This window comes from Schistocerca piceifrons, chromosome 1 (assembly GCF_021461385.2).
Source record: "Schistocerca piceifrons isolate TAMUIC-IGC-003096 chromosome 1, iqSchPice1.1, whole genome shotgun sequence".
Taxonomy (NCBI): Eukaryota; Metazoa; Arthropoda; class Insecta; order Orthoptera; family Acrididae; genus Schistocerca; species Schistocerca piceifrons.
Window position 1 is genome coordinate 251,720,275 of NC_060138.1, and position 25,517 is coordinate 251,745,791.

General features: G+C 43.8%; 1 protein-coding gene across 1 annotated transcript in view; it reads left to right on the plus strand.

The window, feature by feature from the left end:
* LOC124792676 (potassium channel subfamily T member 2) overlaps positions 1-25,517 on the plus strand; it is a 691,963-nt gene that overhangs the window by 271,691 nt on the left and 394,755 nt on the right. The window contains exon 6 of the mRNA XM_047257958.1: positions 3,563-3,657. Within this exon, the coding sequence (XP_047113914.1) occupies positions 3,563-3,657 (95 nt within the window). The remainder of the gene's footprint in view (positions 1-3,562; positions 3,658-25,517) is intronic.

The window sequence follows — 25,517 nt, forward strand, 5'->3', positions numbered from 1 at the left end:
GACGGAATTCACTTTTATGTATTCTGTAGTATTCGTACTACCACAGAGAGACAAGTCGTTGTTTTTCGTTGTTACCAAAAATTTCGAAAAGCTCTTGACCAATTTACTCCAGATTTTGACACGATACTCTAATAAACGTCCGAAAGAACATGGGCTACATACACTCATTTTCAGGAAAAACAGAACACCTTTAACGACTAGATATAGGAGTTCATATTCACAGCACGTGTACATTAACATTTTCTACAGAAATGATTTGCATTTGAACCATGTCGGCCAGCGGGTTCAAGGTCACCACTGATATAGCGGCGCAACACTACCTACCGGTAAAATGTGCCTGTGGCTCTCGTTCACACTGTAAACCGAAGGTAATGGATCAGTGTGACTTGAGTAGACTTGCAGGATGCCTCGCAGATGTCTGCGCGAACCGTACCGTCGAATCAGTGAGTCTGAAAGAGGGCGCGTTGTTGGCATGAGGAAATGTGATGCATCCATCAAGGAAATTGCTGCTCGGTGGGACGAAGTGTTTCGGCAGTCCAGAGGATTCACGAAAGGCCATGTCGCACCACCCAGACCAGCCCCAGAGAAGACTGACACCTCATCCGAATGGCATTGCAGGACAGATCTGCTTCCCCCTCGGCTCTAGCACAACAGTGGAACACATCGTACTCCATCAGGGTGACAGTCAGTCGCCGTTTACGGCGGCATGGGTTTCGTGCGCGTCGTCCCCTTCTCTGCCTACCTTGGTCGAATGTGCAAAAACATGCCAGGTGCCAATCGTGTGTGGAACGACGTTACTGGGAACAGGAATGGCATCAGATAGTGGTTTTGGAAGTATCCAGGTTCTGTTTGTTTGAAAATGATGGTCGCGTTCATACAGGAAGAGTGGCGCCACAGTCACTGCATTCACACAAGACATACAGCGCCAGCTGAACGCCTTATGGTGTGGAGTACTGCTGGGCTCAAATACAAATCACAGTTGGTGATTTTCCAGGACACTGTGACCAGTGTGACCTACGTGAACGATATCCTGCGACCCGTAGCCATACCCCTTATGCACAACACCCCATATGCCGTTTCTCAGCAAGACAATGCACGACCACATGTTGCTGCCCGAACACGTGCCTGTGCCTTCTTGGTGTCATGGGATGTCAACTTTTTGCTCTGGCCCGCCAGATTACCAGACTCGTCGCCAATCGAAAATATGAAAGATATGGTGAAACGACGTATGCAGTGCTGTGACGCATTTCCAACCAACATAGATGAACTTTGGAACCAGGAGAATTCAGCAAAGATGGTTATACCACATGACATTCGCACCATATTAGCGTCGATGCCATCACGTATGGGACAAGTTGTCAGGGCCCATGGCAGACCCTGTGTGGCTACTAGACAACAGGACACATGCTGAACCGAGAGGGCTGAAACGCTAATCCCTTCTGCAGAACACATTAATGTACATGTCCTGTGAATATGAATGTTCTATCTCTAGTCGTTCAGAGTGTTCTGTTTTTTTCTAAATATGGGTGAATATTTTTATTATATACACAATACATAAATGGGAAGCTTTGGCAGCAAAAATCTCCAAAAGTGCTTGACCGATTGACATCAAATTTTTACTCGACACTTTACTAATCATTCAGACGGACAAAGGTAATATACAGTATATCTCAAGAGCAAAGGATTTACCCAAAAACCTCGAAAAGCTATTGACCGAGACACTCCAGATTTTTACACAATACACAAACGTTCAGACGGACATAAGCTAGATATTTTTCTTTTAAATAACGTTTTGCTGTTAAACCCGGCTTCAAGTTGGGAATGCTGTGCTGTACTGTTCTGTCAAAATGTGCGGTTCCGTTTTCTTTCTTTCTTTCCGTCAGTTTTAACTACAATAGCTGGACATGTAAACCATTAGACAAATTGTTTCTCCCATATATATTCTTCCTCGTTACAAATACATACATAATTTTAAACAAAACTTGTATACACAACAATGTGCTATTTTGTTTTCTTCCTCGCCGCCAGTTTTACAGGAAAAAGGAAAGTTGTATTTATGTATTATCGGCTTATGATTAGAATACTGGTATGGGGTCTGAACCGCCCAAAATTTTGTAATCTTTCCCATTATCAGATCAAAAGTACACGAAATACTGTCCCCACTGTTCCGTCAGCTGGAGAGAAGTCTCTCATATCCTGTTTACCAATGATCCCAACAGTTGATCCATTGACTTTAAGCGACTTCAAATCCCGTTAAAGGTTTCTTTTCCAATAACAATAAGCAAGGCTCAAGTTCAGAGAGAGGTGAGCAGGGGAGATGGAGGAGATGGACAGAAAGTAGGAGGGGGAGTGGGGAATGTGGAGTGGGGAAATGGGCATAGAGAAGGAGGTGCGGACGATGGACAGCGAGAGGGGGAACGAGTTTGTGATACAGGTATATCCAATTCTCATACATATTTAGTAACTGCGTAGCATTGCTGATCTCGCTCCCTCTCAACGACAGTCCTTCTACGTCTTGGAAGCTTTCCTAATCCATCCAAGATACTATATCTGTTCACCTTTGCCTTGATTAGCATAGTATCACCAAAAAACTCTTTTGAGAAAGGAAACAGCCCACAGACTGTTCCAGTTTTGAGAGTAATTGAAATCTTTTGATCTTACATGCCTGTTATGAAAAACGGAGATGCCAGACTCGAGTCACCGCGACCTTGTTTTGTTACCGTGGTAACCGTAATTTTTATGATTGTTCCTAGATAATCAAAAGCATACGTGAATTTTGACTGAGCTTGTCTAACCCGTTTCGTTTTTGGACATCTGGACTTCTCCACCCAGTGAACTATAGTTTCAAATTAGATTTCAGTTCTAATCTAATTCATAAGCAGAGTCAGTTTGATGCGAAAGTATTTCACCTCCAACGTAACACAATGATTTTACCAAGGCTGCTAAGTTCACCTGTTTCTACTTATGATCAGCTGGCAAAGGGTGATGGACTCATCGCGCAGAGAATTTTTCTCCTGTTTAAATAATTTGTCATAGGTCGGAATAATTACAGTGGTAGAATCCCTTTGGTCTCAGTGTCTTCGCATACAGCACGACGACTTTGTCGAACATAACCTGTCAAGAGATTTTCTCATTATACTTTTGTTAATATTTTCAGTACTTCCGGCCGTGGATCACGGTTTCTGCTCTCACTAATACCAAGCGAACAGTTACACCTGCAAGAAAAGTGCGGTCCACTCTTAAATAGAAGCGAGTGTCAACTATTGCACTGTGGATTTCCGTTAGCTTTCTGCTGATGTAGCCTCCGTGTCCATCTCGTGTACTTAAAAACGATATGGGTGAAAGAGAACGCTGACTTCTTCCTCAGGAGTTAAACGACAACATGTTTCCAATATTATTGTGTCGCATATTTCACTAATATTGTGCCATATAATCCTCAGTGTAATAACCCCTGCATCACTTATGAAAGAACAACGCGTACAAGTTCAACAACACGCATCATATTAACGCCTAGTACTTCCTATTTCTGGAATTTGCTGACTTGTGTATTCGTTGTTGACAGAACGACCTGCACCGGGCGATGCAGAAGTCGCAGTCTGCGCTGTCGCAGCAGCTGATGATCCTGTCGGCGACGCTGCTGTGCCTCGTCTTTACCAGGTAGGTGGTGCACGCTGCACTCTCACAGGTTCCGCTTAGGTGACTTGAAGATGCCACCAGCGAACACACAGGAACAACTAAGCTTCGTATAGTGTCGTATATTGACGATGTAATTACTTGCACGTTGTCACGCTGAAGGCTGTTGGGAGCCATCGAGGGAACTCCAAGACAGGAAATTAGGGACACAATGCAGAGAGCAGGAAAAAGCGGTAGCCTTCAGATTACCAGAGCTAAATAGTAACACTCGTGCCGTGCAAACTTCAGACACTCTGGGTGGCTGTCGCAGGAAAGTTTCACTTCGGGGTATTAAGTGGCATTTCATCCACCGACTTCCCGCTGTTGTAAGGCATCGCAGCAGAAGACGCCACGAAACGGCACGTCTTATAAGAGGAACCTCCACATCGCACCCCCCCTTCAGATTTAGTTATAAGTTGGCACAGTGGATAGGCCTTGAAAAACTGAACACAGATCAATCGAGAAAACAGGAAGAAGTTGTCTGGAACTATGAAAAAAATAAGCAAAATATACAAACTAAGTAGTCTATGTGTGGCAACAGCAAGGATAGTGTGTGCTCAGGAGCGCCGTGGTTAGCGTGAGCAGCTGCGGAAGGAGAGGTCCTTGGTTCAAGTCTTCCCTCGAGTAAAAAGTTTAATTTTTTATTTTCAGACAATTATTATCTGTCCGTCCGTCCGTCCGATGCGAGGTAACTGCGCCGTAGTATGGGGACGGCAAGTGAAATAATTTGTGAAAAGATTTTATGATTTTGCGAAGCTGCACAGGTACACAGAGCAGTATTGTTTACGTGATCGTGTGTCAATTATCAAATTTCAGGCACTCACACATAATCAACTTCGCTCTACAAAATTCCATGACATGCTCAGATTTACTTGGACATATGCAGGGTTTGACGGTCTACACACGGAAAAATTTGAAAACGTTAAAAATATATGTTTTGACAGAGCACAGGGAAAACTCTGCGACTGTGAAACTGTTGCATTCATTTGTTGCAGTTTATGTGACAACCTCTTATGTTTTCATCACTTTTTTGGGAGTGATTATCACATCCACAAGAAAACCTACATCGGGAAAGGTAGAAGAATCTTTTTACCCATTCGCCAAGTTTACAAGTTTGGTGGGTCGACAACATATTCCTGTCATGTGACGCACATGCCGTCACCATTGTCGTCTAGAATATATCAGACGTGTTTTCCTGTGGAGAAATCGGTTGACCTATGACCTTACGATCAAATGTTTTCGGTTCCCATATCGAGGCACGTCCTTTCGTCTACTAATCGCACGCTTTTGCGGTGCGATCGCAAAACACAGACACTAAACTTATTACCGTGAATAGAGACGTCAATGAACGAACGGGCAGATCATAACTTTGCGAAAATAAAGAAAGTAATATTTTCACTCGAGGGAAGACTTGAACCAAGGACCTCCCGTTCAGCAGCTGCTCACGCTAACCACTGGACCAAGGCGCTCCTTAGCTCGAACTATCCTTGATGTTGCATATCTTGCGCAAGAACTACTCAGTTTCATTTTTTTTTTCATAGTTCCACACAACTTCTTCCTGTTTTCACGATTGATCTGTGTTCAGTTTTGCAAGGCCTATCCACTGCGCCAACTTATAACTAAATCTGAGAGGGGTGCGATGGGGAGGTTCCCTTGTTAGTAGAGACAGCAAGCTTGACACTTACTCCGAAGATCTCCAACGTCAGTGGGTTTACACTGGTTAGAGTGCTACTGCAGGAGCCTCTAACCACGAAAGGACGAAGGGCGGGGCCAAGTGGCCTAAAACACTGTTGTTGCTGGCCATAACAGGAGTGGCAGAGACGTTTAGCTTTCAGCTGAACGCTGTTGATACCAAACTTGGCGTTTCTTAATATAAAATCCAGAAGTATCCCTACCTACCGAGTGGGAGCAGGGGAAGAATCTAAATGTGGTCGGCCAGAGGCGCGACTCCCAATATTGGCCGAAACTTGTTAAGTGCCGGTGGATTGGTGGATCGACTACAGGAGGAGAGAGATAGTGCGCCACCACGATTCTTTAAAAGCCCATGTTTTTGAATTCAGAGGGAATTCGCTGTCAGATGCTCGTGTTCAGCCTCGGTAAGCTACGATATGCCTGTTTTCCTCACTTGGAGTGCTGCGACAGTGTTTGGCGCTACCCATGTCAGCGAGCTGCCTTCACTGGAAATTTGTCTTTCTGCGTTTTCTCCTCACCACTCGGAAATTACAAAATTACTTTAAACCCACTGTCTTTCCTCTTCCTGTGTTACGACATGATAATAGAAGCATTACGAGGGGCGTTTGAAAAGTCCGTGCAAAAACAAAAACTGCTTACGTGATTGGGGTAAACCTTTTTTATTTTTCGTCGTAGTCTCCTTTTAGACTTAAACACTTCGTCCAACGCTGTTCTAAATTGTTGATCCCGTCCGAATAATAGGAATTGTCCAAGTCTACAAAATAGCTATTAGTTGCTGCAATCACCGCCTCGTTTGAATAAAATCTTTGTCCCGCCAGCAATTTCTTCAAATTGGGGAACAAATAGTAGTCCGAAGGAGCCAAGTCTGGAGAATAGGGGGGATTTGAAACGAGTTGCCATCCTATTTCCATTAATTTTGCGTCCACAACTGCTGAAGTGTGTGCTGGTGCATTGTCGTGATGGAAAAGGACTTTTTTTGCGGTCCAATCGCCGGCGTTTTTCTTGCAGCTCGGTTTTCAAACGGTCCAATAACGATGAATAATATGCACCTGTAATAGTTTTACCCTTTTCCAGATAGTCGATGAGGATTATCCCTTGCGAATCCCTTGCGTAACCTTTCCGGCCGAAGGAATGATATTCGCCTCTTTTGGTGCAGATTCTCGCTTGGTAACCCATTGTTTAGACTTTTGTTTGGTCTCAGGAGTATAGTAATGTATCCATGTTTCATCCACAGTGACGAAACAACGCTTAAAGTCCTGCGGATTCTTCCTGAACAGCTGCAAACCATCCTTGCAGCACTTCACACGATTCCGTTTTTGGTCAAGCGTGAGAAATCGCGGACCCCAACTTGCGGGCAACTTTCTCATGTCCAAATGTTTATGCAAAATATTATGTACCCGTTCATTCAAGATGCCCACAGCACTATCAATCTCACGCACCTGAAACTTGGTGTGCGTTCTTTCCAAAGATGCTACTAACTAAATATGACCTCGATATGCGCCGGTGGTGCCATCTCTCGGACTTCGCAAGGACTCTTCAAACGCCTCTCGTATTTTTTACAGTAAGACAGAAAACCGCTCCACGAGGTAATTATCCGAATGGGTCGGAAATCGGTAGATTCAGGTTGGTATCCCACCGCCCTCCGGAGCGTCTTCAGAGGCGTCTTCGCTGCTCTTCGGCGCTTAATTCGAAGCAGGACTCCAGTCAATGAGATTCCAGGTCGAAGACGTGTTCGGAGACGCTCCAGACATTGGTAGGATGTCAAACAGACTGTCCCCCACCATGTGGCCCGACAACCAGGTGTGGTGCTCCAGGGCGCCATTTAATTTCATTTCATAGCAAGACCCCTTTCGTTGTCAGCCGCGGCACCCTTTCAGCACAGCGGTACACCAACGACATTCTACGCCCCGTTTTGTTGCTCTTCATGGCAAGCCGTCCTGGGCTTGCATTTCAGTGTGTTTCTACTGCTCGTGTTCGTGCTTGTCAAACCGTACTTTGGCTAACAAGGCCACGGGATTCCTCATCAACTGAGAACATTTAGAGTATTATGGGCAGGGGTCCTCTCACGAGATCGGGATCTTGACGATCTATTGAGCCACTGTGACTGAATGTATCACGACATCCCTCAGGATTTGACACTCCACTCCTTTTCTCTATCGTCAGACAGCAGCTAAAACACCCTGTGAGTGCGTTAGCGTGTATAGAATAAATGACTCTGGTAAGGAGTGGACCCTTATTCTATGACAGAGCACAACGGTGTTAGCTGTACACAAATTGTTTTTAATTCACGAGTATTGTCCAAAAAATACACGAATTTACATAGGTTGTAACATGACAATGTTAGGACAGTGGTCAAGATAACGCATTTCGTCCTGTTTAATCGAAATAACTCTGAACACAACAATATCAAAGTTTAACCAGAAGGTTCTTTACAAAATTATTCTTACTACAACATCGTGAAGTTGGCCAATATTACGATGGAACATCTGATTCCAGTTCTAAGTTCGGTACTATTTAGGATGACAATCACGTATACGGAGGATGGTTAGTTTTTGTGAGAAGCTGAGCAAAAGATTACTCAAGGTTGCTCGAGTTCACAGTGGACGCAAGCTGGTGAACCGACGAGTTTACGTCTCTGCGAGCGGTATTTTCCTTAGCTGCGATGAGCTGTCAGCTGCATGGCTGCTCTCGTCCTCTGAAAGTCCTATAAAAGCTAATTAAAATCGTTGCTGATTTTATCAGCAGAAACTGTCCTATGTTTCTCATTCCTAGTCTTGAAATATTGCGATATTCACGCGCATGGATGTAGCGGCGTGCATATTACAACACCCTCTCAGTTCTCACAAGAACAGTTATCTACGTGGCTATTTCGTTTCTCCGCTGTTGGAGATCAATGACGCTACAGCTAATATCTAGCTGAATGTCAGCCGAAGTGAACGCAGTGCTCACACAAAATTCCTCCTTTGCATCGTAAAAAGCGTGATGCGCCCCGTTCTGCACTTGGCGCTGGTTCAGAGGAGAGTCCCTGAAATTTTCGATCTTGTGTCTCTCGTAGCAAAACTGTCCCCCACCTGGGTCCTTTCATGCTCCACGTTACGGCTTTTTCCGACCAATAGGAGCGTTCCTTTCATCTTGTGGAAACTATCTCTGCCAATCGCAACGTGCCTACTCTTCAAACTGCGTCGAAATTTCGGTACTTTCTTCCTTCCAAGTTCATTTCAGCCAACTGGACATTTTGTGCCCGCTCCAGACGCCTAAAAGTTACACGCGTACATCATGAGCGTATCACGCGCAATTCACGTGATCGACTGCGTCGCTGGTCTGTTTGTATCCATCTAGAAATTCTCCAACACAGTTTTATGAAGATTCTCTCCATACCACGCCGGTGGCTCGCTACCCGCCCTCTTCGATGAGTCACCCAGCGTGTTCGTTGTCCCTCGCCATGGGTCACTTTAAGAGCGTTCCGTTATGCTCTGGCCGTGACATCACAACTCGCATCTGCTCCCAAACTAGGACGTTCCCTCCAGCAGCTTTTTTCTTCTCTTGCTCATTGACATGCATCAATACCAGGCTTGCATAGAGGTCAGAGGTAGACTTGCTCAGTTTGTGAAGCTCTTGAAAAAATCAACCAATTTTCTTGAAACTGTTATCATTTGTTTGTCTATACACGAACATCATTTCCACCGATTTCCGTCGCATTCCGATCATTCGTTCGTGGTGTGATGCGTCCTTTTTAGGATCGATGTATGGTATGGGGGTTCGCAGCTGACTCTTAAAAAAGTCAAATTTAGCGTATTGCGTATAAATAGACAGATTGATCCATTATTCTTCGTACATTCGTAGTTGAAATGGAGGGCAGTGGGACATCATCTGGTATAAATTTAGATTAAAAACTTAGAAATTCCTCCAGCTGTATTTAAGGTCTCAATTTTATTTTGGCAACTAGTTTCAGCGTTTAACAACGTTATCTTCAGGCCCATACACTTGTTGACGTCAACTGCGTGCGGCTGATACTAGAGGTCAGTGATGGGATACGGACGTGCTCAGTGTGGAAGGTTGTTAGTAACTAGTATTATATACATTTTTATATGATTACACAATTGCAGAACAATCATTGGAAGTAGTCTCATCGATAAAATATCTAGGAGCATGTGTATGGAACTATGTGAAGTAGAACGGCCACACAATCGCTGGTAAGGCAGATACCAGATAGATTCTTTTGATGAATCATCAGAATGTAGAATCCAACCACAAGGGGAATAGCTAACAAAACCGAATTAGACCAACGCTTGAATAATTCACAACAGTTTGAGATCTGTGCCGTATAGGATTTATAAAGAAAACAGAGATCCAAATAAGAGCAACGCATTTCATTACAGTTTCACTGAGTAAGTGTCAAAGTGTTACAGAGATGCTCTTCCAGTTGCAGGGGCAGAGACGTTGTGCATCACGATGCGGTTTACTTTTTAAAATTCCGAAAGAGTAACCTCGGAGAAAAGTCAGCCAGTATATTACTCCCTTCTATGTTTACCATGAAGGTAAAAGTTAGATTGGAGGTCACACTAAGACTTATCGGGAATTGTTCATATCGCGAACTTTTAGCGACTGGAAGAAGAAAAGGGGGGGAGGGGGAGGGGTAATGGCAGCGACACACAACGTACTCCCCGCCACACTCCATAAGGTGGCTCGCGGATTATGGTTGTAAATGTAGATATGTCCGCCATCCCTCCACTTGTGAATCAGGTTAAGATAATTTGCTTTTAAAGGAAAAGGGAAAACTATAACAATGGTGGTATTCTGGAGTCTCTCCCATCTTGTAGAGTCAGGGTGTTAGGGGTATAAGTGCAGATATTTCTCTTGGCGACTGAGGACAGTGTACTAAACAACCTTACATCAGAATTTACTTCATTTTCAGTTTAGTAGTTATAGCTATTACGAGTTGTATGTTTGTAGGTTGGTTAGTACTTACAAGCAAACGTGGGACAATCGAGCCACTAATGTTAATTTTTCCCGTGGGCAGCAGGTCAGGTATTGTAGTGTTGATGCGTGGACGCCAAACGGATAGTCTGTGCTGGCAGACATAGTACGCTGCGTGGCACAGTTACGAACGTGCAGAAACCGTCAGGTGGTAAGTTACGTGATGTGTTTGCGGGAAGACTGTCAGAGAAAAGACAAATAACACACAAGATGACACAAACAGGGTGTTTCAAATTGAATATACAGGTTTTAAGGCTTTGAAGCATTTAGTACATTCAACTTACAATTATAAATTATACTTCAAATGACACAGCAACTCGAACAGTTTTGTCTGAATACCTGTGCGCAAAAGTAAGAGTACGGAATGGCAAAGAGTGACTAAAGAACTTGTTGACCGAGTGAGAGTTTTTGAGGTCATCAGAATTACTTAAACCTAACTAATCTAAGGATATCACACACATCCAGGTCCGAGGCAGGATTCGAACCTGCAACCGTAGCATCGTGTCATTTTCAGTGACGAATCGACATTTCACCTAAGTGGAAATGCGGACACGCATAATGTGTACATCTGCTGATCAGCAAATCCCCACGAGATGGTATAGTTGCAACGAGACTCCCCTAAATTGATTTTTTTGCCATATCCAAGTAGAAAGTTTATGGATCTTTCTCTTCCGGTGAAGCAATCTCTTATACGCTAGACCTATGGCTCTTTCCTCAGTTGGAAGAAGCTTCAACGGAACTTTACTGGGCAGCAAGACGGTGCGCCGCCTCACATGCATAACTCAGTACGCTGTTCGTTAAACGACTTTGTACCCGACCGCTTGATTGCTCGCAAGTTGCCGGATCATACAGCTTGTTTTGCATGAGCTCCATTTTCACACAAGACCTTACGCCATGCGATTTTTTCCTTTGGGAGTCAGTGAACGATCATGTGCATTGTCTTCCGTACCAACTGATCTACACGACCTTACAGACAGCATCGTTTAGCAATTTCTCGAGACACATTGATCAAAGTTTGGGAAGAATTCACCTATCGACTCGATGAGCGACAAATGGTGCTCACATTGAACAGTTGCGAGAAAAACGGTCTTTCATTTTATGTATTGGTTATAATTTTAAGTTGAATGTAGTAAATGCTACAAAGCCTTAAAACCAGTATATTCATTTTGAAACACTCTGTATTAAGGTTCCAATTATCACAATATCTGCACCTGTACACCCCGACACCCAGAAGAAATTATTAAGAAATGTATTGAAGGGAACAAGGATATAGCTATCGGCGAGAAAAGAAAGGAATGTTTAAAATTTTCTCGTGACGTGGTACTTCTGTCTTAAATTAAACGGACAATGAACAAAATGGTAGAAGTTTGATTACAGCATTCCAAGAGTGAAGGGCGAGAATCAGCATGAAAAAAAGGGAGCTATGATTTACATTGGAACTTGTTAAGGCAGGTATGCCACTGAATTATTGTATTTTAATAGTTTAATCACCTGCATTTAAACACCTGTTATACTGTATGAATTGTCAACAAATTATGTATAATTAGTAAGGCGGTGAACAAGTAGCGCTAACTCTGTCTCTCTGATTTCATATGGGAACAAGTGAGATTGCTTTTAACTGGCTTTGATCTTCTTTTTGACGGGCTAATATCCTACCCTGTTATCTAGGCAGCCACATGATGTAGAATAACGCACATCGTAATATGTAATAAACAAACTGCTATTTGTTACAGAAGAACGTAGTTTGTTAGAAGTAGAAGAGAAAGCTTTTATGAATACATTATAAATAGAAGTAAATCAGGTTGAGGCTCGGCTGAAGTTAAGTAACAGCTGTAGATGAACATAGATTTACTACCACGACAAGTAAAGGACAGAGATTATAGTGCATCATGTTTCACGAAAATCTGTAACTGTGATGATGATGAAGTCCCTTACTCGTTGACAGAGCGTAGGGGAACGATACGGGAGACCCGCACCGCCGTACTAGGCAAGGTGGTTTGCCGTTGCCTTCCTCCGACCGTAATGGAGATGAATGTTGATGATGACGACGAAACAACAACACCCAGTCATCTCAGGGCAGGTGAAAATCCCTGAGCCCGCCGGGAATCGAAACCGGGACCCCGTGCTCGGGAAGCGAGATCGCTACCGTGAGGCCGCAAGCGGTGGACCTGGAAGTAACGTGAAGGAAGGAAGTTTTTTAAAAGACCGTAGGAAATATTTACTTGTTGCACACATTTTACTGTCTAAAACTGGAAAATGATGAAATACTTTATTAATTACATTGCAAATCTTATCAGATGAACAGGATGCCAATTACTGCGACCTATTTGATGTTAAAAGATGTTTCTTTCTTCTCATTCCTCGAAATCTGGATGTTGGCAGTCATTTAGATAACAGAACACCGATTGGAGCCTTTTAGAGCAAACTGAACGCTGCCTTGGGAATATTATTTATACCGCCATAGAAGCGATGGAGCTATCTCAAGTCGTCGGAAGTGATGACGGCACTGAAGTAGGCATCGCTCCACGTCCTTGTCAGTACCTTCCAGAACGTCACTAACACTCTTCCTGCAGGTCTCGCATCAGTCCGCGCTGCAAAAGGTACTTATCTAGGCTTTTGACAGGTGGACATATTAACATGACTGGAGAGCGTAAGTGTTTTAGAATAATCCTTTAACGTTTAAGTCGATGGCTGGCAAAAGACTGCACTTGTGTACAAGGCGCGCCAAATCTGCAGTTTATCGTTGATGTAATTTGTCGAAACTAGTAAGAAATACCCATCACCGAAAGCAGATTACTTATCTTCCCACAGACAGATAATATGTCATGCCAAGGCTCGATAACAAGAGTGGAAATCCAAGCCTACTCATCTATTAATTAGAACATTTTGTAGATATGGATTTAAGTCTCACCATGTGCGTCAAGAGATACATTTATTCCCCTTGAATCGTATTTACAAATAGTTAATTCAGTTTTATACACATCCCGTAAGCAATCACTCTCTTAATTTGTGATAATCAGTACCGGTCAGAGGCGATAGCCTTCCACGGGGCGCAAAGGATCGCTCCCGCGATGGTTGGCGCAACCTACGAACTGGAAACGTGATATACTACGAGCGAACAACATTTTCTCAGAAAAAACTGAAATAGATTCCCCGGTTCCGATTAAGGCTCTCGAAAAATTTTCGTCGGTTCTGAAGTGAATGCCGAAACTACCCCACTACCAATCTGACGGGTACCTGGCCAAATAGAACCCTGACTCTACAGTACGCCTGACTTCAAATAGCCCATTCTACTCCTTGTCGTACGTTTGTGACAAAGGACTCGTATTAGAGAGAAGTTGGGAACTAATTCCTGTCCTAACATCCTGGTTTAAATTTTGACTACTTATTTCCCCATATCGCTTAAAGATACGTCAAGATCGTTCCTTGAACAAGGTCAAGGCGTATTCATTCCCCACATCTTACGCTTTTGAGTAGGTGACCTGTATCAGATTAATTCATTGTTGCTCGAGGATTAAAATTTAGCCTTTGTTGTCTTTACCATCCATCCTTGTATCCTATTTCTTTGCCTCCTACAACTTCCTTCCTGTCGACCTTCCTACCATATATTTCTTCCTATCACAGCTCCCTCCCTACGATACCTAACTTCCTGCTAAAAATATCTTTGTACCATATATATATTTCTACCATTCTTGCCTTCCCATCATATATAGCATTCAACAGTATCTAGTAACTTAGTTTTCTTCTTACCTTCCTTCCTTCCCTCCTTCCCTCCTTCCCTCCTATCTCCTTTGCTACCTAACCGTCGAACTACTTTTCTTCCTTCCTTGCATCATTTATTCCTCCCATCTTTCTTACTTATCTTCCCATCTATCTATCTATCCGTCTGTCTATCTAGCTACCTACTTACTTTTCTTACTTCCTACATGCATACATACATACATACCTACCTACCTGCCTGCCTATCTACCTGGTTGCTAACTTAACTTATAGCCTGACTACCTTTTGTCCCTCCTCGCTTCCTTCAGTCCCTAAATCAACCCTCATAAACTATCACAATATGCGTCGGCAGGTTCCAATTTTCTTGGTACATTTATTGCTAGTCGTCATTGTCTGTTACCCGTCGGCACCTGATTTGGCCATACATGCTTCTCCAACGACTGACTGGACCGTTGTACTTCAGTCTTTTCGAAAGACTTTTTCGCTGTACTATTGAGAAATATTCTAGTATCGGTTGGCCACATCGTACGGTTCTTGCGGGCAGCACTAGTGCTCTCCATTTTGGACACTGATTTTAAGACAACACATTCTGAAGAGAGTTCAACGGATATTGAGGATGCAGAGAATTGAGTAACCCGGTATTTTGGTTTTAATCCATCGGGCGTTTAGATGTACGGACACATGGGAAGTGTAGTACACCCTACTGGATTAATGGCGTCATTGACTTGGAACAGTGAATACATAACGCTTGTGGAGCTCCTTGTCAGAACGTGGGCATCATCGAGCCTATTCGCAGGACCATGTTGAACTATTGCCACACATGTGCAGAATGTTTACGTTATGATGAGACAAATTTTCAGGTACCATGACGAATGACAAATTCTTCGATTTGACGTAGGGAACCCTGATCTGGAGTCGACTGGGTCGAAAGCTATAAGACCGTTGGTGTGCTTTGCCAGTGATTGAAATTCAAATGGCATTCCGCGATTTCTGTGTGGGCCAACATCGTCGCAACTATTTTGGCCGCGCCCCCCTTTCGAGCGTGTGTTAACTTGTACATCGAAAGACAAGCACCATAAATGTAGTATGAATGTGACAGTATCAATGTCGTCTTTGGCAGGTATTACACGATAACAATCAGTTGTCTGCATTTGCGAAGCAGTTTATTAAGAAGGAACGGAGGCTACAGTTTGGCAACACGTCGACTTTAGGATCTTTCCTGGAGGGGGGCTAGTTTAGTTGGAGAATGAAGAAGGAAATCAACCGTTCCTTATTCAATTATACGAGCCGACTGTTGCCTGAGTTTATTTACAGAAGCCGAGGAAAATCTAATGCTGAATGTTCAACGGGAATATAATCGCAACGGAAATTTATGTATGTTAAACTGATGTCTGATAATATTTACAATTACCATCCTTTTATGTCAATGTAGATTACAGATACGTTGTTTCGCGTCTTTCAACTGTTTGTAGCATGATCCGATTTCCAACCCTCACATTCTCAAACAGTTAATACTCCAATATGCTTTTCCACAAATCCGTAAAATCCACATAAAATCCCTCCATTAGACGCAATTACAAACAAAAAACTCCATGATTTGATCTAAAATTAAATTTCACCCCTGTCGTAACGGATATTTTTCACCAGCATCTTAAATATAATACACGTATGTACACTAAAGTGGCCAAAGTCATTGGACAGCGTCATGCACATGTACAGACGGCGATAGTATCGCGTACACAAATTATAAAATGGCAGTTCATTGGCAGAGCTGTCATTTGTACTCATGTGATACATGTGGAAAGGTTTCCGAAGTGATTAAGACCACACTACGGGAATTAACAGATTTTGAACACAAAATGATACTTGCAGCTAGATGCATTAGACATTCCGTACCGGGAATCTTTAGGGAATTCAGTATTCCGCGATCCATAGTGTCAAAAGTGTGCCGAGAATACCAAATTTCAGGCATCAGCTCTCACCAACGAGCCGTGCGAGGTAGCCGTGCGGTCTTCCGCGCCTTGTCACGGTTCGCACGGCTCCCCCCGTCGGAGGTTCGAGTCCTCCCTCGGGGGCATGGGTGTGTGTGTTGTCCTTAGTGTAAGTTGTTTAAAGTTAGATTAAGTAGAGCTTCAGCCTAGGGACCGATGACCGCAGCAGTTTGGCCCCACAGTACTTAACACAAATTTCCAAATTTTCTCTCACCTATGACAACACAGTTGTTGACGGGCTTCAAATAAGGAACGACAGCAGCAGCGTTTACGTAGAGCTGTCAGTGGTAACAGACAAAAATGGTTCAAATGGCTCTAAGCATTAAGGACTTAACATCAGAGGTCATCAGTCCCCGAGACTTAGAACTACTTAAACCTAACTAACCTAAGGACATCACACACTTCCATGCTCGTGGCAGGATTCGAACATGCGACCGTAGCAGCAGCGCGATTGCGGACTGAAGCGCATAGAACCGCTCGGCCACAGCGTCCGGCTGCTAACAGACAAGCAACATTGCGTAGAACAACGGCAGAAGTCAAAGTGGGACGTACGACGAACGCATGCGTTAGGACAGTGCCGCGAAATTTCCCGTCACTGAACTATGGTAGCAGACGACCGACGCGAGTGCCTATGCTCACAGTACGACATCGCCTGCAGTCCCTCTCCGAGCTCTTGACCATATTGATTGGACCCTAGGCGACTGGAAAACCATGGCCTGGTCAGATGAGTCCCGATTTCAGTTGGTAAGAGCTGTGTCGTGCAGACATCGTGGAGCTATGGACCTAAATTGTCAACAAGGCACTGCGCAAGCTGGAAGTGGCTCCATAATGGTGCGGGCTGTGTTTACATGGACTGGACTGCGTCCTCCGGTCCAACTGAATCAATCATTGACTATAAATGATTATGTTCGGCTACTTGGCGACCATTTGCAACCATTCATGGACTTCATGTTCCCAAACAACGTTGGAATTTTTGTGGATGACAGTGCGCGGTATCACCGGGCCACAGTTATTCACTATTAGTTTTTATCAATATTCTGGACAATTCAAATGTTCAGATGTGTGTGAAACCTTATGGGACTTAACTTCTAAGGTCATCAGTCCCTAATCTTACACACTACTTAACCTAAATTATCCTAAGGACAAACACACACCCATGCCCGAGGGAGGACTCGAACCTCCGCCGGGACCAACCGCACAGTCCATGAGTGGACAATTCGAGTGAATAATTTGGCCAGGCACATCACCCGACATGAATCCCATCCTTGCCAAGCCGAGCTGCTGCAATGCGCCAGGCAAAAGAAGGTCCAACACAATATTAGGATGTACTCCATGAATTTGTTCACCTCAGTATAATATAAATCTACATGTGGCCACGTGTCCTATTAGCAGTGAACTGCTGCATAGACAACTGATTTACATATCGACATATCGTATTTAAATTCACAATTCACTTTCCATTACATTGTTACAAGAAGGTAGTAACAGTGAACTGTTAAATCCTGTCGCTGACCTCATTATAGATTTTTTTCCTACCCAATAAATCCTGCTCCTTTGCTGAGTATAGCTTTCGCGGCTGTGTGCAACTGTGGCATAGGATAAGATCTCTGACTCCAACATCCACGTTCTTATACTACTGTTTCTCCCTTCGAGTACCTCGAAAACTCTGCTCATCGCTACAATATTTACAGTGTAAGGGCAGAAACTTAGGCACGTGAACATTAGACATTTAATTTAAACATACAAACGTTATAAAATAGCCTAGCTTCCACCAGGCGCGGCTGAAACTAACAAAAATACATTGCCAAACATGTGAGATTTCACAGAGGTCTGTATCTTTCTGTATAACGTTTAGTATAAGAATGGGAGGACGCCGATTTCAATTCTGCCACTTGAGATTGCAAGTCAAGAGGCACAGACTTTTTTCCATTTTGTTTTCGAAAGTGTAGAGGAATATACAAAATGTTGATGTAAACAGAAACATAATTTTCCATTGGAAAGATACGCAGCGGACGACTACTCTTCTAGAACAAATACTGCCCATTACCAAAGAGAGAAAATGCGACTGAAGCAAGTAGCAGTAACTCGTAAAAAAGGGGGAAACAGGATAGGAAGAGACGAAGGAGTTAGATAGTAATTTTCCAGTTACATTGAACGTGCTTGTGAACCTCCTTGTCCTGTGGAACGTTTTCTATTGTTAACCAGAAGGATATATTTTCTTCGATGAATATAACGCTAAATATTGCCTGTTCAAACGAGCAGTTTTAAATTATCTTTGCATAATATTTAATCAATGACTAATGCATGACTTAAATTTATTCAAGGGAACAAAATATTTAATTTCACTTGGTTTCGTCCATCATATATTTATTCCTGTAAGTGATCACAAAAAATAGCACCGCGGTCAGACCTCAGGCTTGACCGGCCGTCGCGTCATCCTGTGACTTACGCCATCATTTGGATGCGATGTGCTGGGTCAATACCATTATCCCAGATGTTTTTAGCTTTCCAGGTCCTTGGAGCCGCTGCTTCACTTTGAAGTAGCTCCTCACCTGGCCTAACAAGGCTGAATGTAGCCATTCTAGTCCTATCAAAAACGAAAAACCCCTGGCAGTAACAGGAATTGAACTCGGGTCCTTCACATGGCAGCCAGACGATCTGACAGTTCCGCCACACGGCCAGACCTGCATGTTATTACAGTTCTCAATTTGGCGTACCGCTGTCTTAAATTCAGTTGAATAACTTGCACATTTGTTGGAATACGCAGGGTAGTCACCAGTGTAATAATTTCAGTTTGGAGAATATTTGCACGGATGAATTTTTTCGCCAGCGTACTACTGACCCCACAGTACTAAATACAAAAGAACTGAAGAACTGTTTCCATTCATTCTCGTCATTCTGTCTGTTTTTATTTATATGGAATTGCAGCTGTTATTATTTCTTGCGAGAGCCCTCACAATCTCTTTAACAGTCGGTTTGAAAGCTTATTTTACACTCGAACAAACATGCTTTTAAAAATAGATACCATTGGAAATACCACTGCATCGTCCCGAAATATACCTTCATCCCACACACAACTTGATATCGGTTCGAGCGTCCACACCCCTCGTATGAATAAAAGCAATATCCGCAATGCATTATTAATAGCACCGCATCTGCTGAGAGGTACAGGATATTGGTACTGATTAAATATGCCTCTTCGGTGCTCCACAGAGAGCAACAATAGCTCATAATAAACGACCAATCAAAATCGTCTGCAGATTTTCCGCGTCGCGTACCTTTAATTGAAAAGCTCCGAAAGTAAAAATTAATAGGAACTGAAGTAAAGTCATTTGCCCATGAATATTTTTCGTCGTTTTCATATGTCAGACAGAATTTACTCGCAAATAGACATATACATAATCGGTCTGCGTTGGTCTATACCACACATAAAAACAGGTCGTTATTTAACGTTGTTACCAAAAATCTCGAAAAGTTCTTAATCGATTTTCGTCAAATATTTACAATATGCTCTAAGAAACTTTTGGCAGACGTATGTCAGAGCATCGTATATATCGTATATACAGAGTGTTTCACTAAATGTGTTTGACTCCGTAAGATACGAAGTAATAGGCGACGGAAATATTTGTTGCGGTAGGTCACCATAAGAAACGATACACTGTCTGCGGAGCTATGAACATAGTTTATTGTATTATTATCCAAAGAGGTACACATAAAAGATACAATATTTTAAATGGAACAATAGTTGTTTCTATCATGCACTGGAATCAGTAACACCAGCTGTGTATACATCAATTTAAATTAAATTCCTATCACATTTATTTTGGGAACTACAACCCTTCAAAGTTTCAGGGGCAGATACAACACGCTGTACATAATACATGGCTGTGTGGTGGGTGATAGATATTCTGGAGATGGGAAGTTGATTTAGATGAGATGTTCAAATGTGTAACCACGTTCCTGAATGCACAATACAATGCACCTTCTAAAGGATCTGCGGACGAGATGTAACATCGCCGGTGTCACAGAGCAACATGCGTCCTCGATGCACCGTTTTAGATCATCTGGGGATGTGGGCTCAGTGACATAAACACGATCCTTTAGATATCCCAAAGGAAATAAATCTAATGGTGTTAAATCGGGCGACCTTGCGGGCCATGAATGAGGACCGTGGTGCCCCAACCACCTTCCTGCAAACCTGTTGGTTAGTTCTTCCACAACAGCGTGCGCAGAATGGGCTGGGTGACCATCGTGCTGCATCCACATATGGAGTCTCGTGTGTAGACACACATGTTCAAGGAGACCATCCAAACTGTCGACTATAAACGCGCGATATAACTCATCTGTCAGTGTACCTGGGAAGTAGTGTGGACCAATGATTTCATCCCCAAGGATTCCACACTATACATTAATAGACCACCTATGTTGACGGTGGACAGGTCGCACCCACCGAGGATTGTTTGCGGTCCAATGGTGCACGTTATGACGATTCACTGCACCGTAATTTGTGAACGTGGACTCATCGGAGAACATAATACCTTGTAAAGACTCCAGCGTTAAATTACACGTGGCCCTTTCACAGAATGTAACTCTCACACGGAAATCGTTCCCATGCAGCTCCTGGGTCAGTGACCGGCGGTACGGGTGAAACCTGTGACCGTGTACTGTACGTCACACAGATGTGAGACTGACACGAGCGACTGCAGCAACGGCTCGTAAACTCACATGAGGATCGTGGTGTACTGCAGCTAAAACAAACACCTCCATCTCCTCACTTCTTGCAGTCCTTCGTCTGTTACTGCAGCGCATTACCAAGCTGCCTGTTTCCCGAAGTCGTCGTTCGGCACGTGAGAACTTAATGGCTGCCGGAGCTCTTCGCCTAGGATATCTCACCGTGTACGCCATGGCTTCTTCAGTGGCATCGTGTCGGCACTCGCCGAGCATCAGCAACATGTCAACGTACTCGTTGTTCGTGTGTGCCATCTTCATCCGATGTCAGTAACTGTGGTATATTGAGCCCCGTTTGTCTCTGTGGCTCGAACTGCCGGGTATACGGCCGTGTGCAGTGACAGCGGCAGTCTAAAATCGCATCGAGGAAGATTCTCGCTCCGTGACACCGGTGACGTTACAACTCGGCCGCACCACATTTAGAAGGCGCATTGCGTTATGCGCAGCGTGTATGGTATCTGCCCCTTAAACTTTGAAGGGGTGTAGCTCCCGAACTAAAAGTGATAGGATTGTAATTTAAATTGATGTATACACTGATTACAGTGCATGATATAATGGCTCTGAGCACTATGGGACTCAACTGCTGTGATCATAAGTCCCCTAGAACTTAGAACTACTTAAATCTAACTAACCTAAGGACATCACGCACATCCATGCCCGAGGCAGGATTCGAACCTGCGACCCTAGCGGTCGCGAGGTTCCAGACTGTAGCGCCTAGAACCGCTCGGCCACTCCGGCCGGCAGGTGCATGATAGAAACAACTATTGTTCCATTTAAAAAATTGTATCTTTTTGCTGTAACATTTTGTATAATAACACAGTAAACTAAGTTCATAGCTCCGTAGACAGTGTAACGTTACTTATGGTGACCCACCGCAATAAATATTTCCGCCGTCTATTACTTCGTAACTTACAGAGGCAAACACACTTAGTGAGACACCCTGCATATACGAGGGGCGTTCAGAAAGTAAGCTCCGATCGGTCGCGAAATGGAAACGACTATGAAAATCCGATAAGGCTTTGCACAGATGTGTTGGGTAGTGTCTCTAGTATAACCCCAGTTAGCATCACGTCGCTCTTCTCATTTCTGAGCTCGCAGTGAGTGCGTAAAGATGTCTAGAAAATAGTGTCTCCCGCCAAGTACGAGGGCCTGGTGAGAAATTTCGCCTGAAGCTATGCAGCTAACATTACATAACTGTCGTGCTGTTTCGTCTTCACCACAATTCTCAGCCGCATTCTGCAGGGGCAATGAAGATGCTCCTGCATCGTTTTCAAATGGAAATGTTAGATTACCCACAATACAGTCCGCAATTGTCTCCCCCTGAGTTTCATCTCTGCTCACATGAACCGCTGTCTTTGAAGACAACATTTTGACACAGACAACGAGGTGTAGGCCAGCGTGGAGAATTGGCGGAAAGCACTGGCGGCTGCCTTCTATGATGTGGCTATTGAAAAGTTGGTACAACGCTATGACAAAAGTCTAAGTCAGAACGGCGACTACGTAGAGAAGTAGCTGAAAGGTGTAGCTAATTGTTACAAGTAAAACATTTCTGATGTTTACTGTGGTTTCAATTTGGCAATCAATCGGAGCTTACTTTCTGAACAGGCCTCGTATAATATACTGAAGCGCCAAAGAAATGGGTACAGGCATGTGTATTCAAATACGGAGATATGTAAACAGGAAAAATACGGCACTGCGGTCGGCAACGCCTATATAAGACAACAGGTGTCTGGGGCAGTTGTTAGATCGGTTACTGCTGCTACAATGGCAGGTTATGAGGGTTTAAGTTCGTCTGAGCGTGGTGTTGTAGTCGGCACACCAGCGATGGGACACAGCATCTCCGAGGTAGCGATGGAATGGGGATTTTCCCTTAACGACTATTTCACGAGTGTACCGTGAATATCAGGAATACGACAAAACATCAAATCTCCGACAATCCTGCAAGAACGTGACCAACGACGACTGAAGAGAATCGTTCAGCGTGACAGAAGTGCAACCCTTCCGCAAATTGCTGCAGATTTCAATACTGGGCCATCAACAAGTGTAAGCGTGCGATCCATTCAACGTAACATCATCGGTATGGGCTTTCAGAGCTAAAGGCCCATTCTTGTACCCTTGATAACTGCACTAGACAAAGCTTTATGCCTCCCCTGGCCTATTGGTGACTGGAAACATGTTGCCTGGTCGGACCAGTCTCGTTCCAAATTGTGTCGAGCAGATGGATGTGTATGGGTATGGAAACAACCTCATGAATCCATGGACCCTGCATGTCAGCAGGGGACTGTTCAAGCTGGTGGAGGCTCTGTAATGGTGTGGGGCGTATGCAGCTGGAGTGATATGTGACCCCTGTTACGTCTAGATACGACTCTGACAGATGACACATATGTAAGCATTCTTTGTGATCGCCTGCATCCGTTCATGTCCATTACGCGTTCCGACGGACTTGGGCAATTTCAACAAGGCAGTGCCACACCCCACATGTCCAGAATTGCTACAGAGTTTCACCAGGGACGCTCTTCTGACTTAAAAGACTTCCGCTGGCCACCAAACTCTCCAGGCATGTACATTACCGAGCGTATCTGGCATGCCTTGCGACGTGCTGTTCAGAATGGATCTTCACCCCGTCGTACTCTTACGAATTTATGAACAACCCTGCACGATTGATGGTGTCAATTCCCTCCAGCACTACTCCAGGCTTTAGTCAAGTCCATGCCACGTCGTCACGTCGTCTTGCGGCACGTCTGCCTGCTCGCGGGGTACCTACACGATATTAGGCATGCGTACCAGTTTCTTTGGTTGTATATCGAAAAACTGCTAGCGGATAACTCGGAAAGTTCCTGACCGAATAACTTATAACTTAAAATGTTTATACGATACTCTAATAAACACTTTTACGAACATAGGCTACATATAATCAGTTGCACTTCAAACACATTTATATATATCACTTCTCCTTACACGTATTTTGAAACAAAAACTCCATGCACAGCTATGAACAGTTTCTTTTTCTTTCTCGCAGTCTGTTGTCAACGCGACAAAGGAAGCTATATTTGTGGCTTATCGGCTTATGATCAGAATACTGCAACGTAATCTGAATCGACCTAAACTTTGTATTCCGACCCTTCTGTAGATTAAAATTACGCGAAATATTGTCATTGTAGCTGCTGTCCTTACAGGTCCAACAGCAGGAGAGGGCTAACAAATCTCAGTGATCCCAACTGATTTATCCATTCGTTTCAAGCGACTTCAATTCTCAATTAGTATCCGTGATAAAATGGTTCAATGGTAACTAGTTACATGTTTAGGATATGGTTGGCGTGGACAGTTCTATTCATGTCATTACACTTAAGTATACATCAAATCTGCGTTAAAATATGTCACAGTTGTAGTAACACCTTACACTGTTATGTCATTTTATGTGCATCATTAATATTTTTCTTAATAGTGATACCTTCATTGCCCACAAAGACGTGATCCACCTGACAACGATATTGTATACACAGTGGAGAATTTGTTCTTATGGTATTACACTGTGTGTAAAGCGTTAGCTTATTTATCGCAGGTGTTATCGTAATTTTGACAGATTATTTTATAATAAGGTCTAATATAATCTCTGATGTATTCAGTTCAATTTGCCACTATATTAATGTCACTATATACAACTTGAAGCACAGTGTTCCATCACGTCTCAGCTATACAATAAATTTTCATTTATTTTTCAGCACTATTTAAGAGGAGACGTATCTCTTCAATGGAATCAACATACTGTTATGTTATTGCACACTGAGATGAGACAGAAGTAATAGGATACCTCCTTTTTCCCCAGCGTAGTGCAGCAACTCGACGTCCCACGGACTCAACAAGTCGTTCGAAGTCCCTTACAGAAAATTGAGCCATGTAGGCTCTATAGCCGTCCATAACCGCGAAAGTGTTGCCAGTACAGAATTGTGTGCACGAACTGACCTCTTGATTACGATCCACAAATTTTAGATAGTATTAATGTTTCCCAATCTGGGTGGCAAAATCGTTCACTCTAATTGTCTAGAATGTTCTTCAAACCAGTCGCTAACAATAGTGGCCCGGCGACATGACATCGTTGTCTGGGAACATTAAACACATGAATGGGTGCACATGGTCTCCAAGTAGCTGAACACAACCATTTATACTCAATTATCGGTTCAGTTGGATCAGAGGACCCAGTCCAGTCCATGTAAACACAGCCCGCACCGTTATGGAGTCACTACCAGCTTGCGCAGTGCCTTGTTGACAATTTGGGTCCATACCTTCATGATGTCTGCACGACACACGGCTCACAACAACTGAAATCTGGACTCGTCTGACCAAGCCATGGTTTCCCAGTCGTCTAGGGTCTAACCGATATGGTCATCAGCCCAAGTGAGGCGCTGCTCAAGTGAGCCCAAGTGAGGCGTGTCCCTTGAGTCTGGCTTCACGTACCATTACGCGTTCGGAGTCTGTTAACTCCCGTCGTGCGGCAATCACCAGGTAGGAAATATTTCACATGAATCACCTGAACACAAATAACAGCTCCGACAATGCCCTGCCCTTTCATACCTTGTGTACGCGATACTACCGCCATCTGTATATGTGCGTATCGGCCGGCCGCGGTGGCCGAGCGGTTCTAGGCGCTCAGTCCGGAACCGCGCGACTGCTACGGTCGCAGGTTCGAATCCTGCCTGGGGCATGGATGTGTGTGATGTCCTTAGGTTAGTTAGGTTT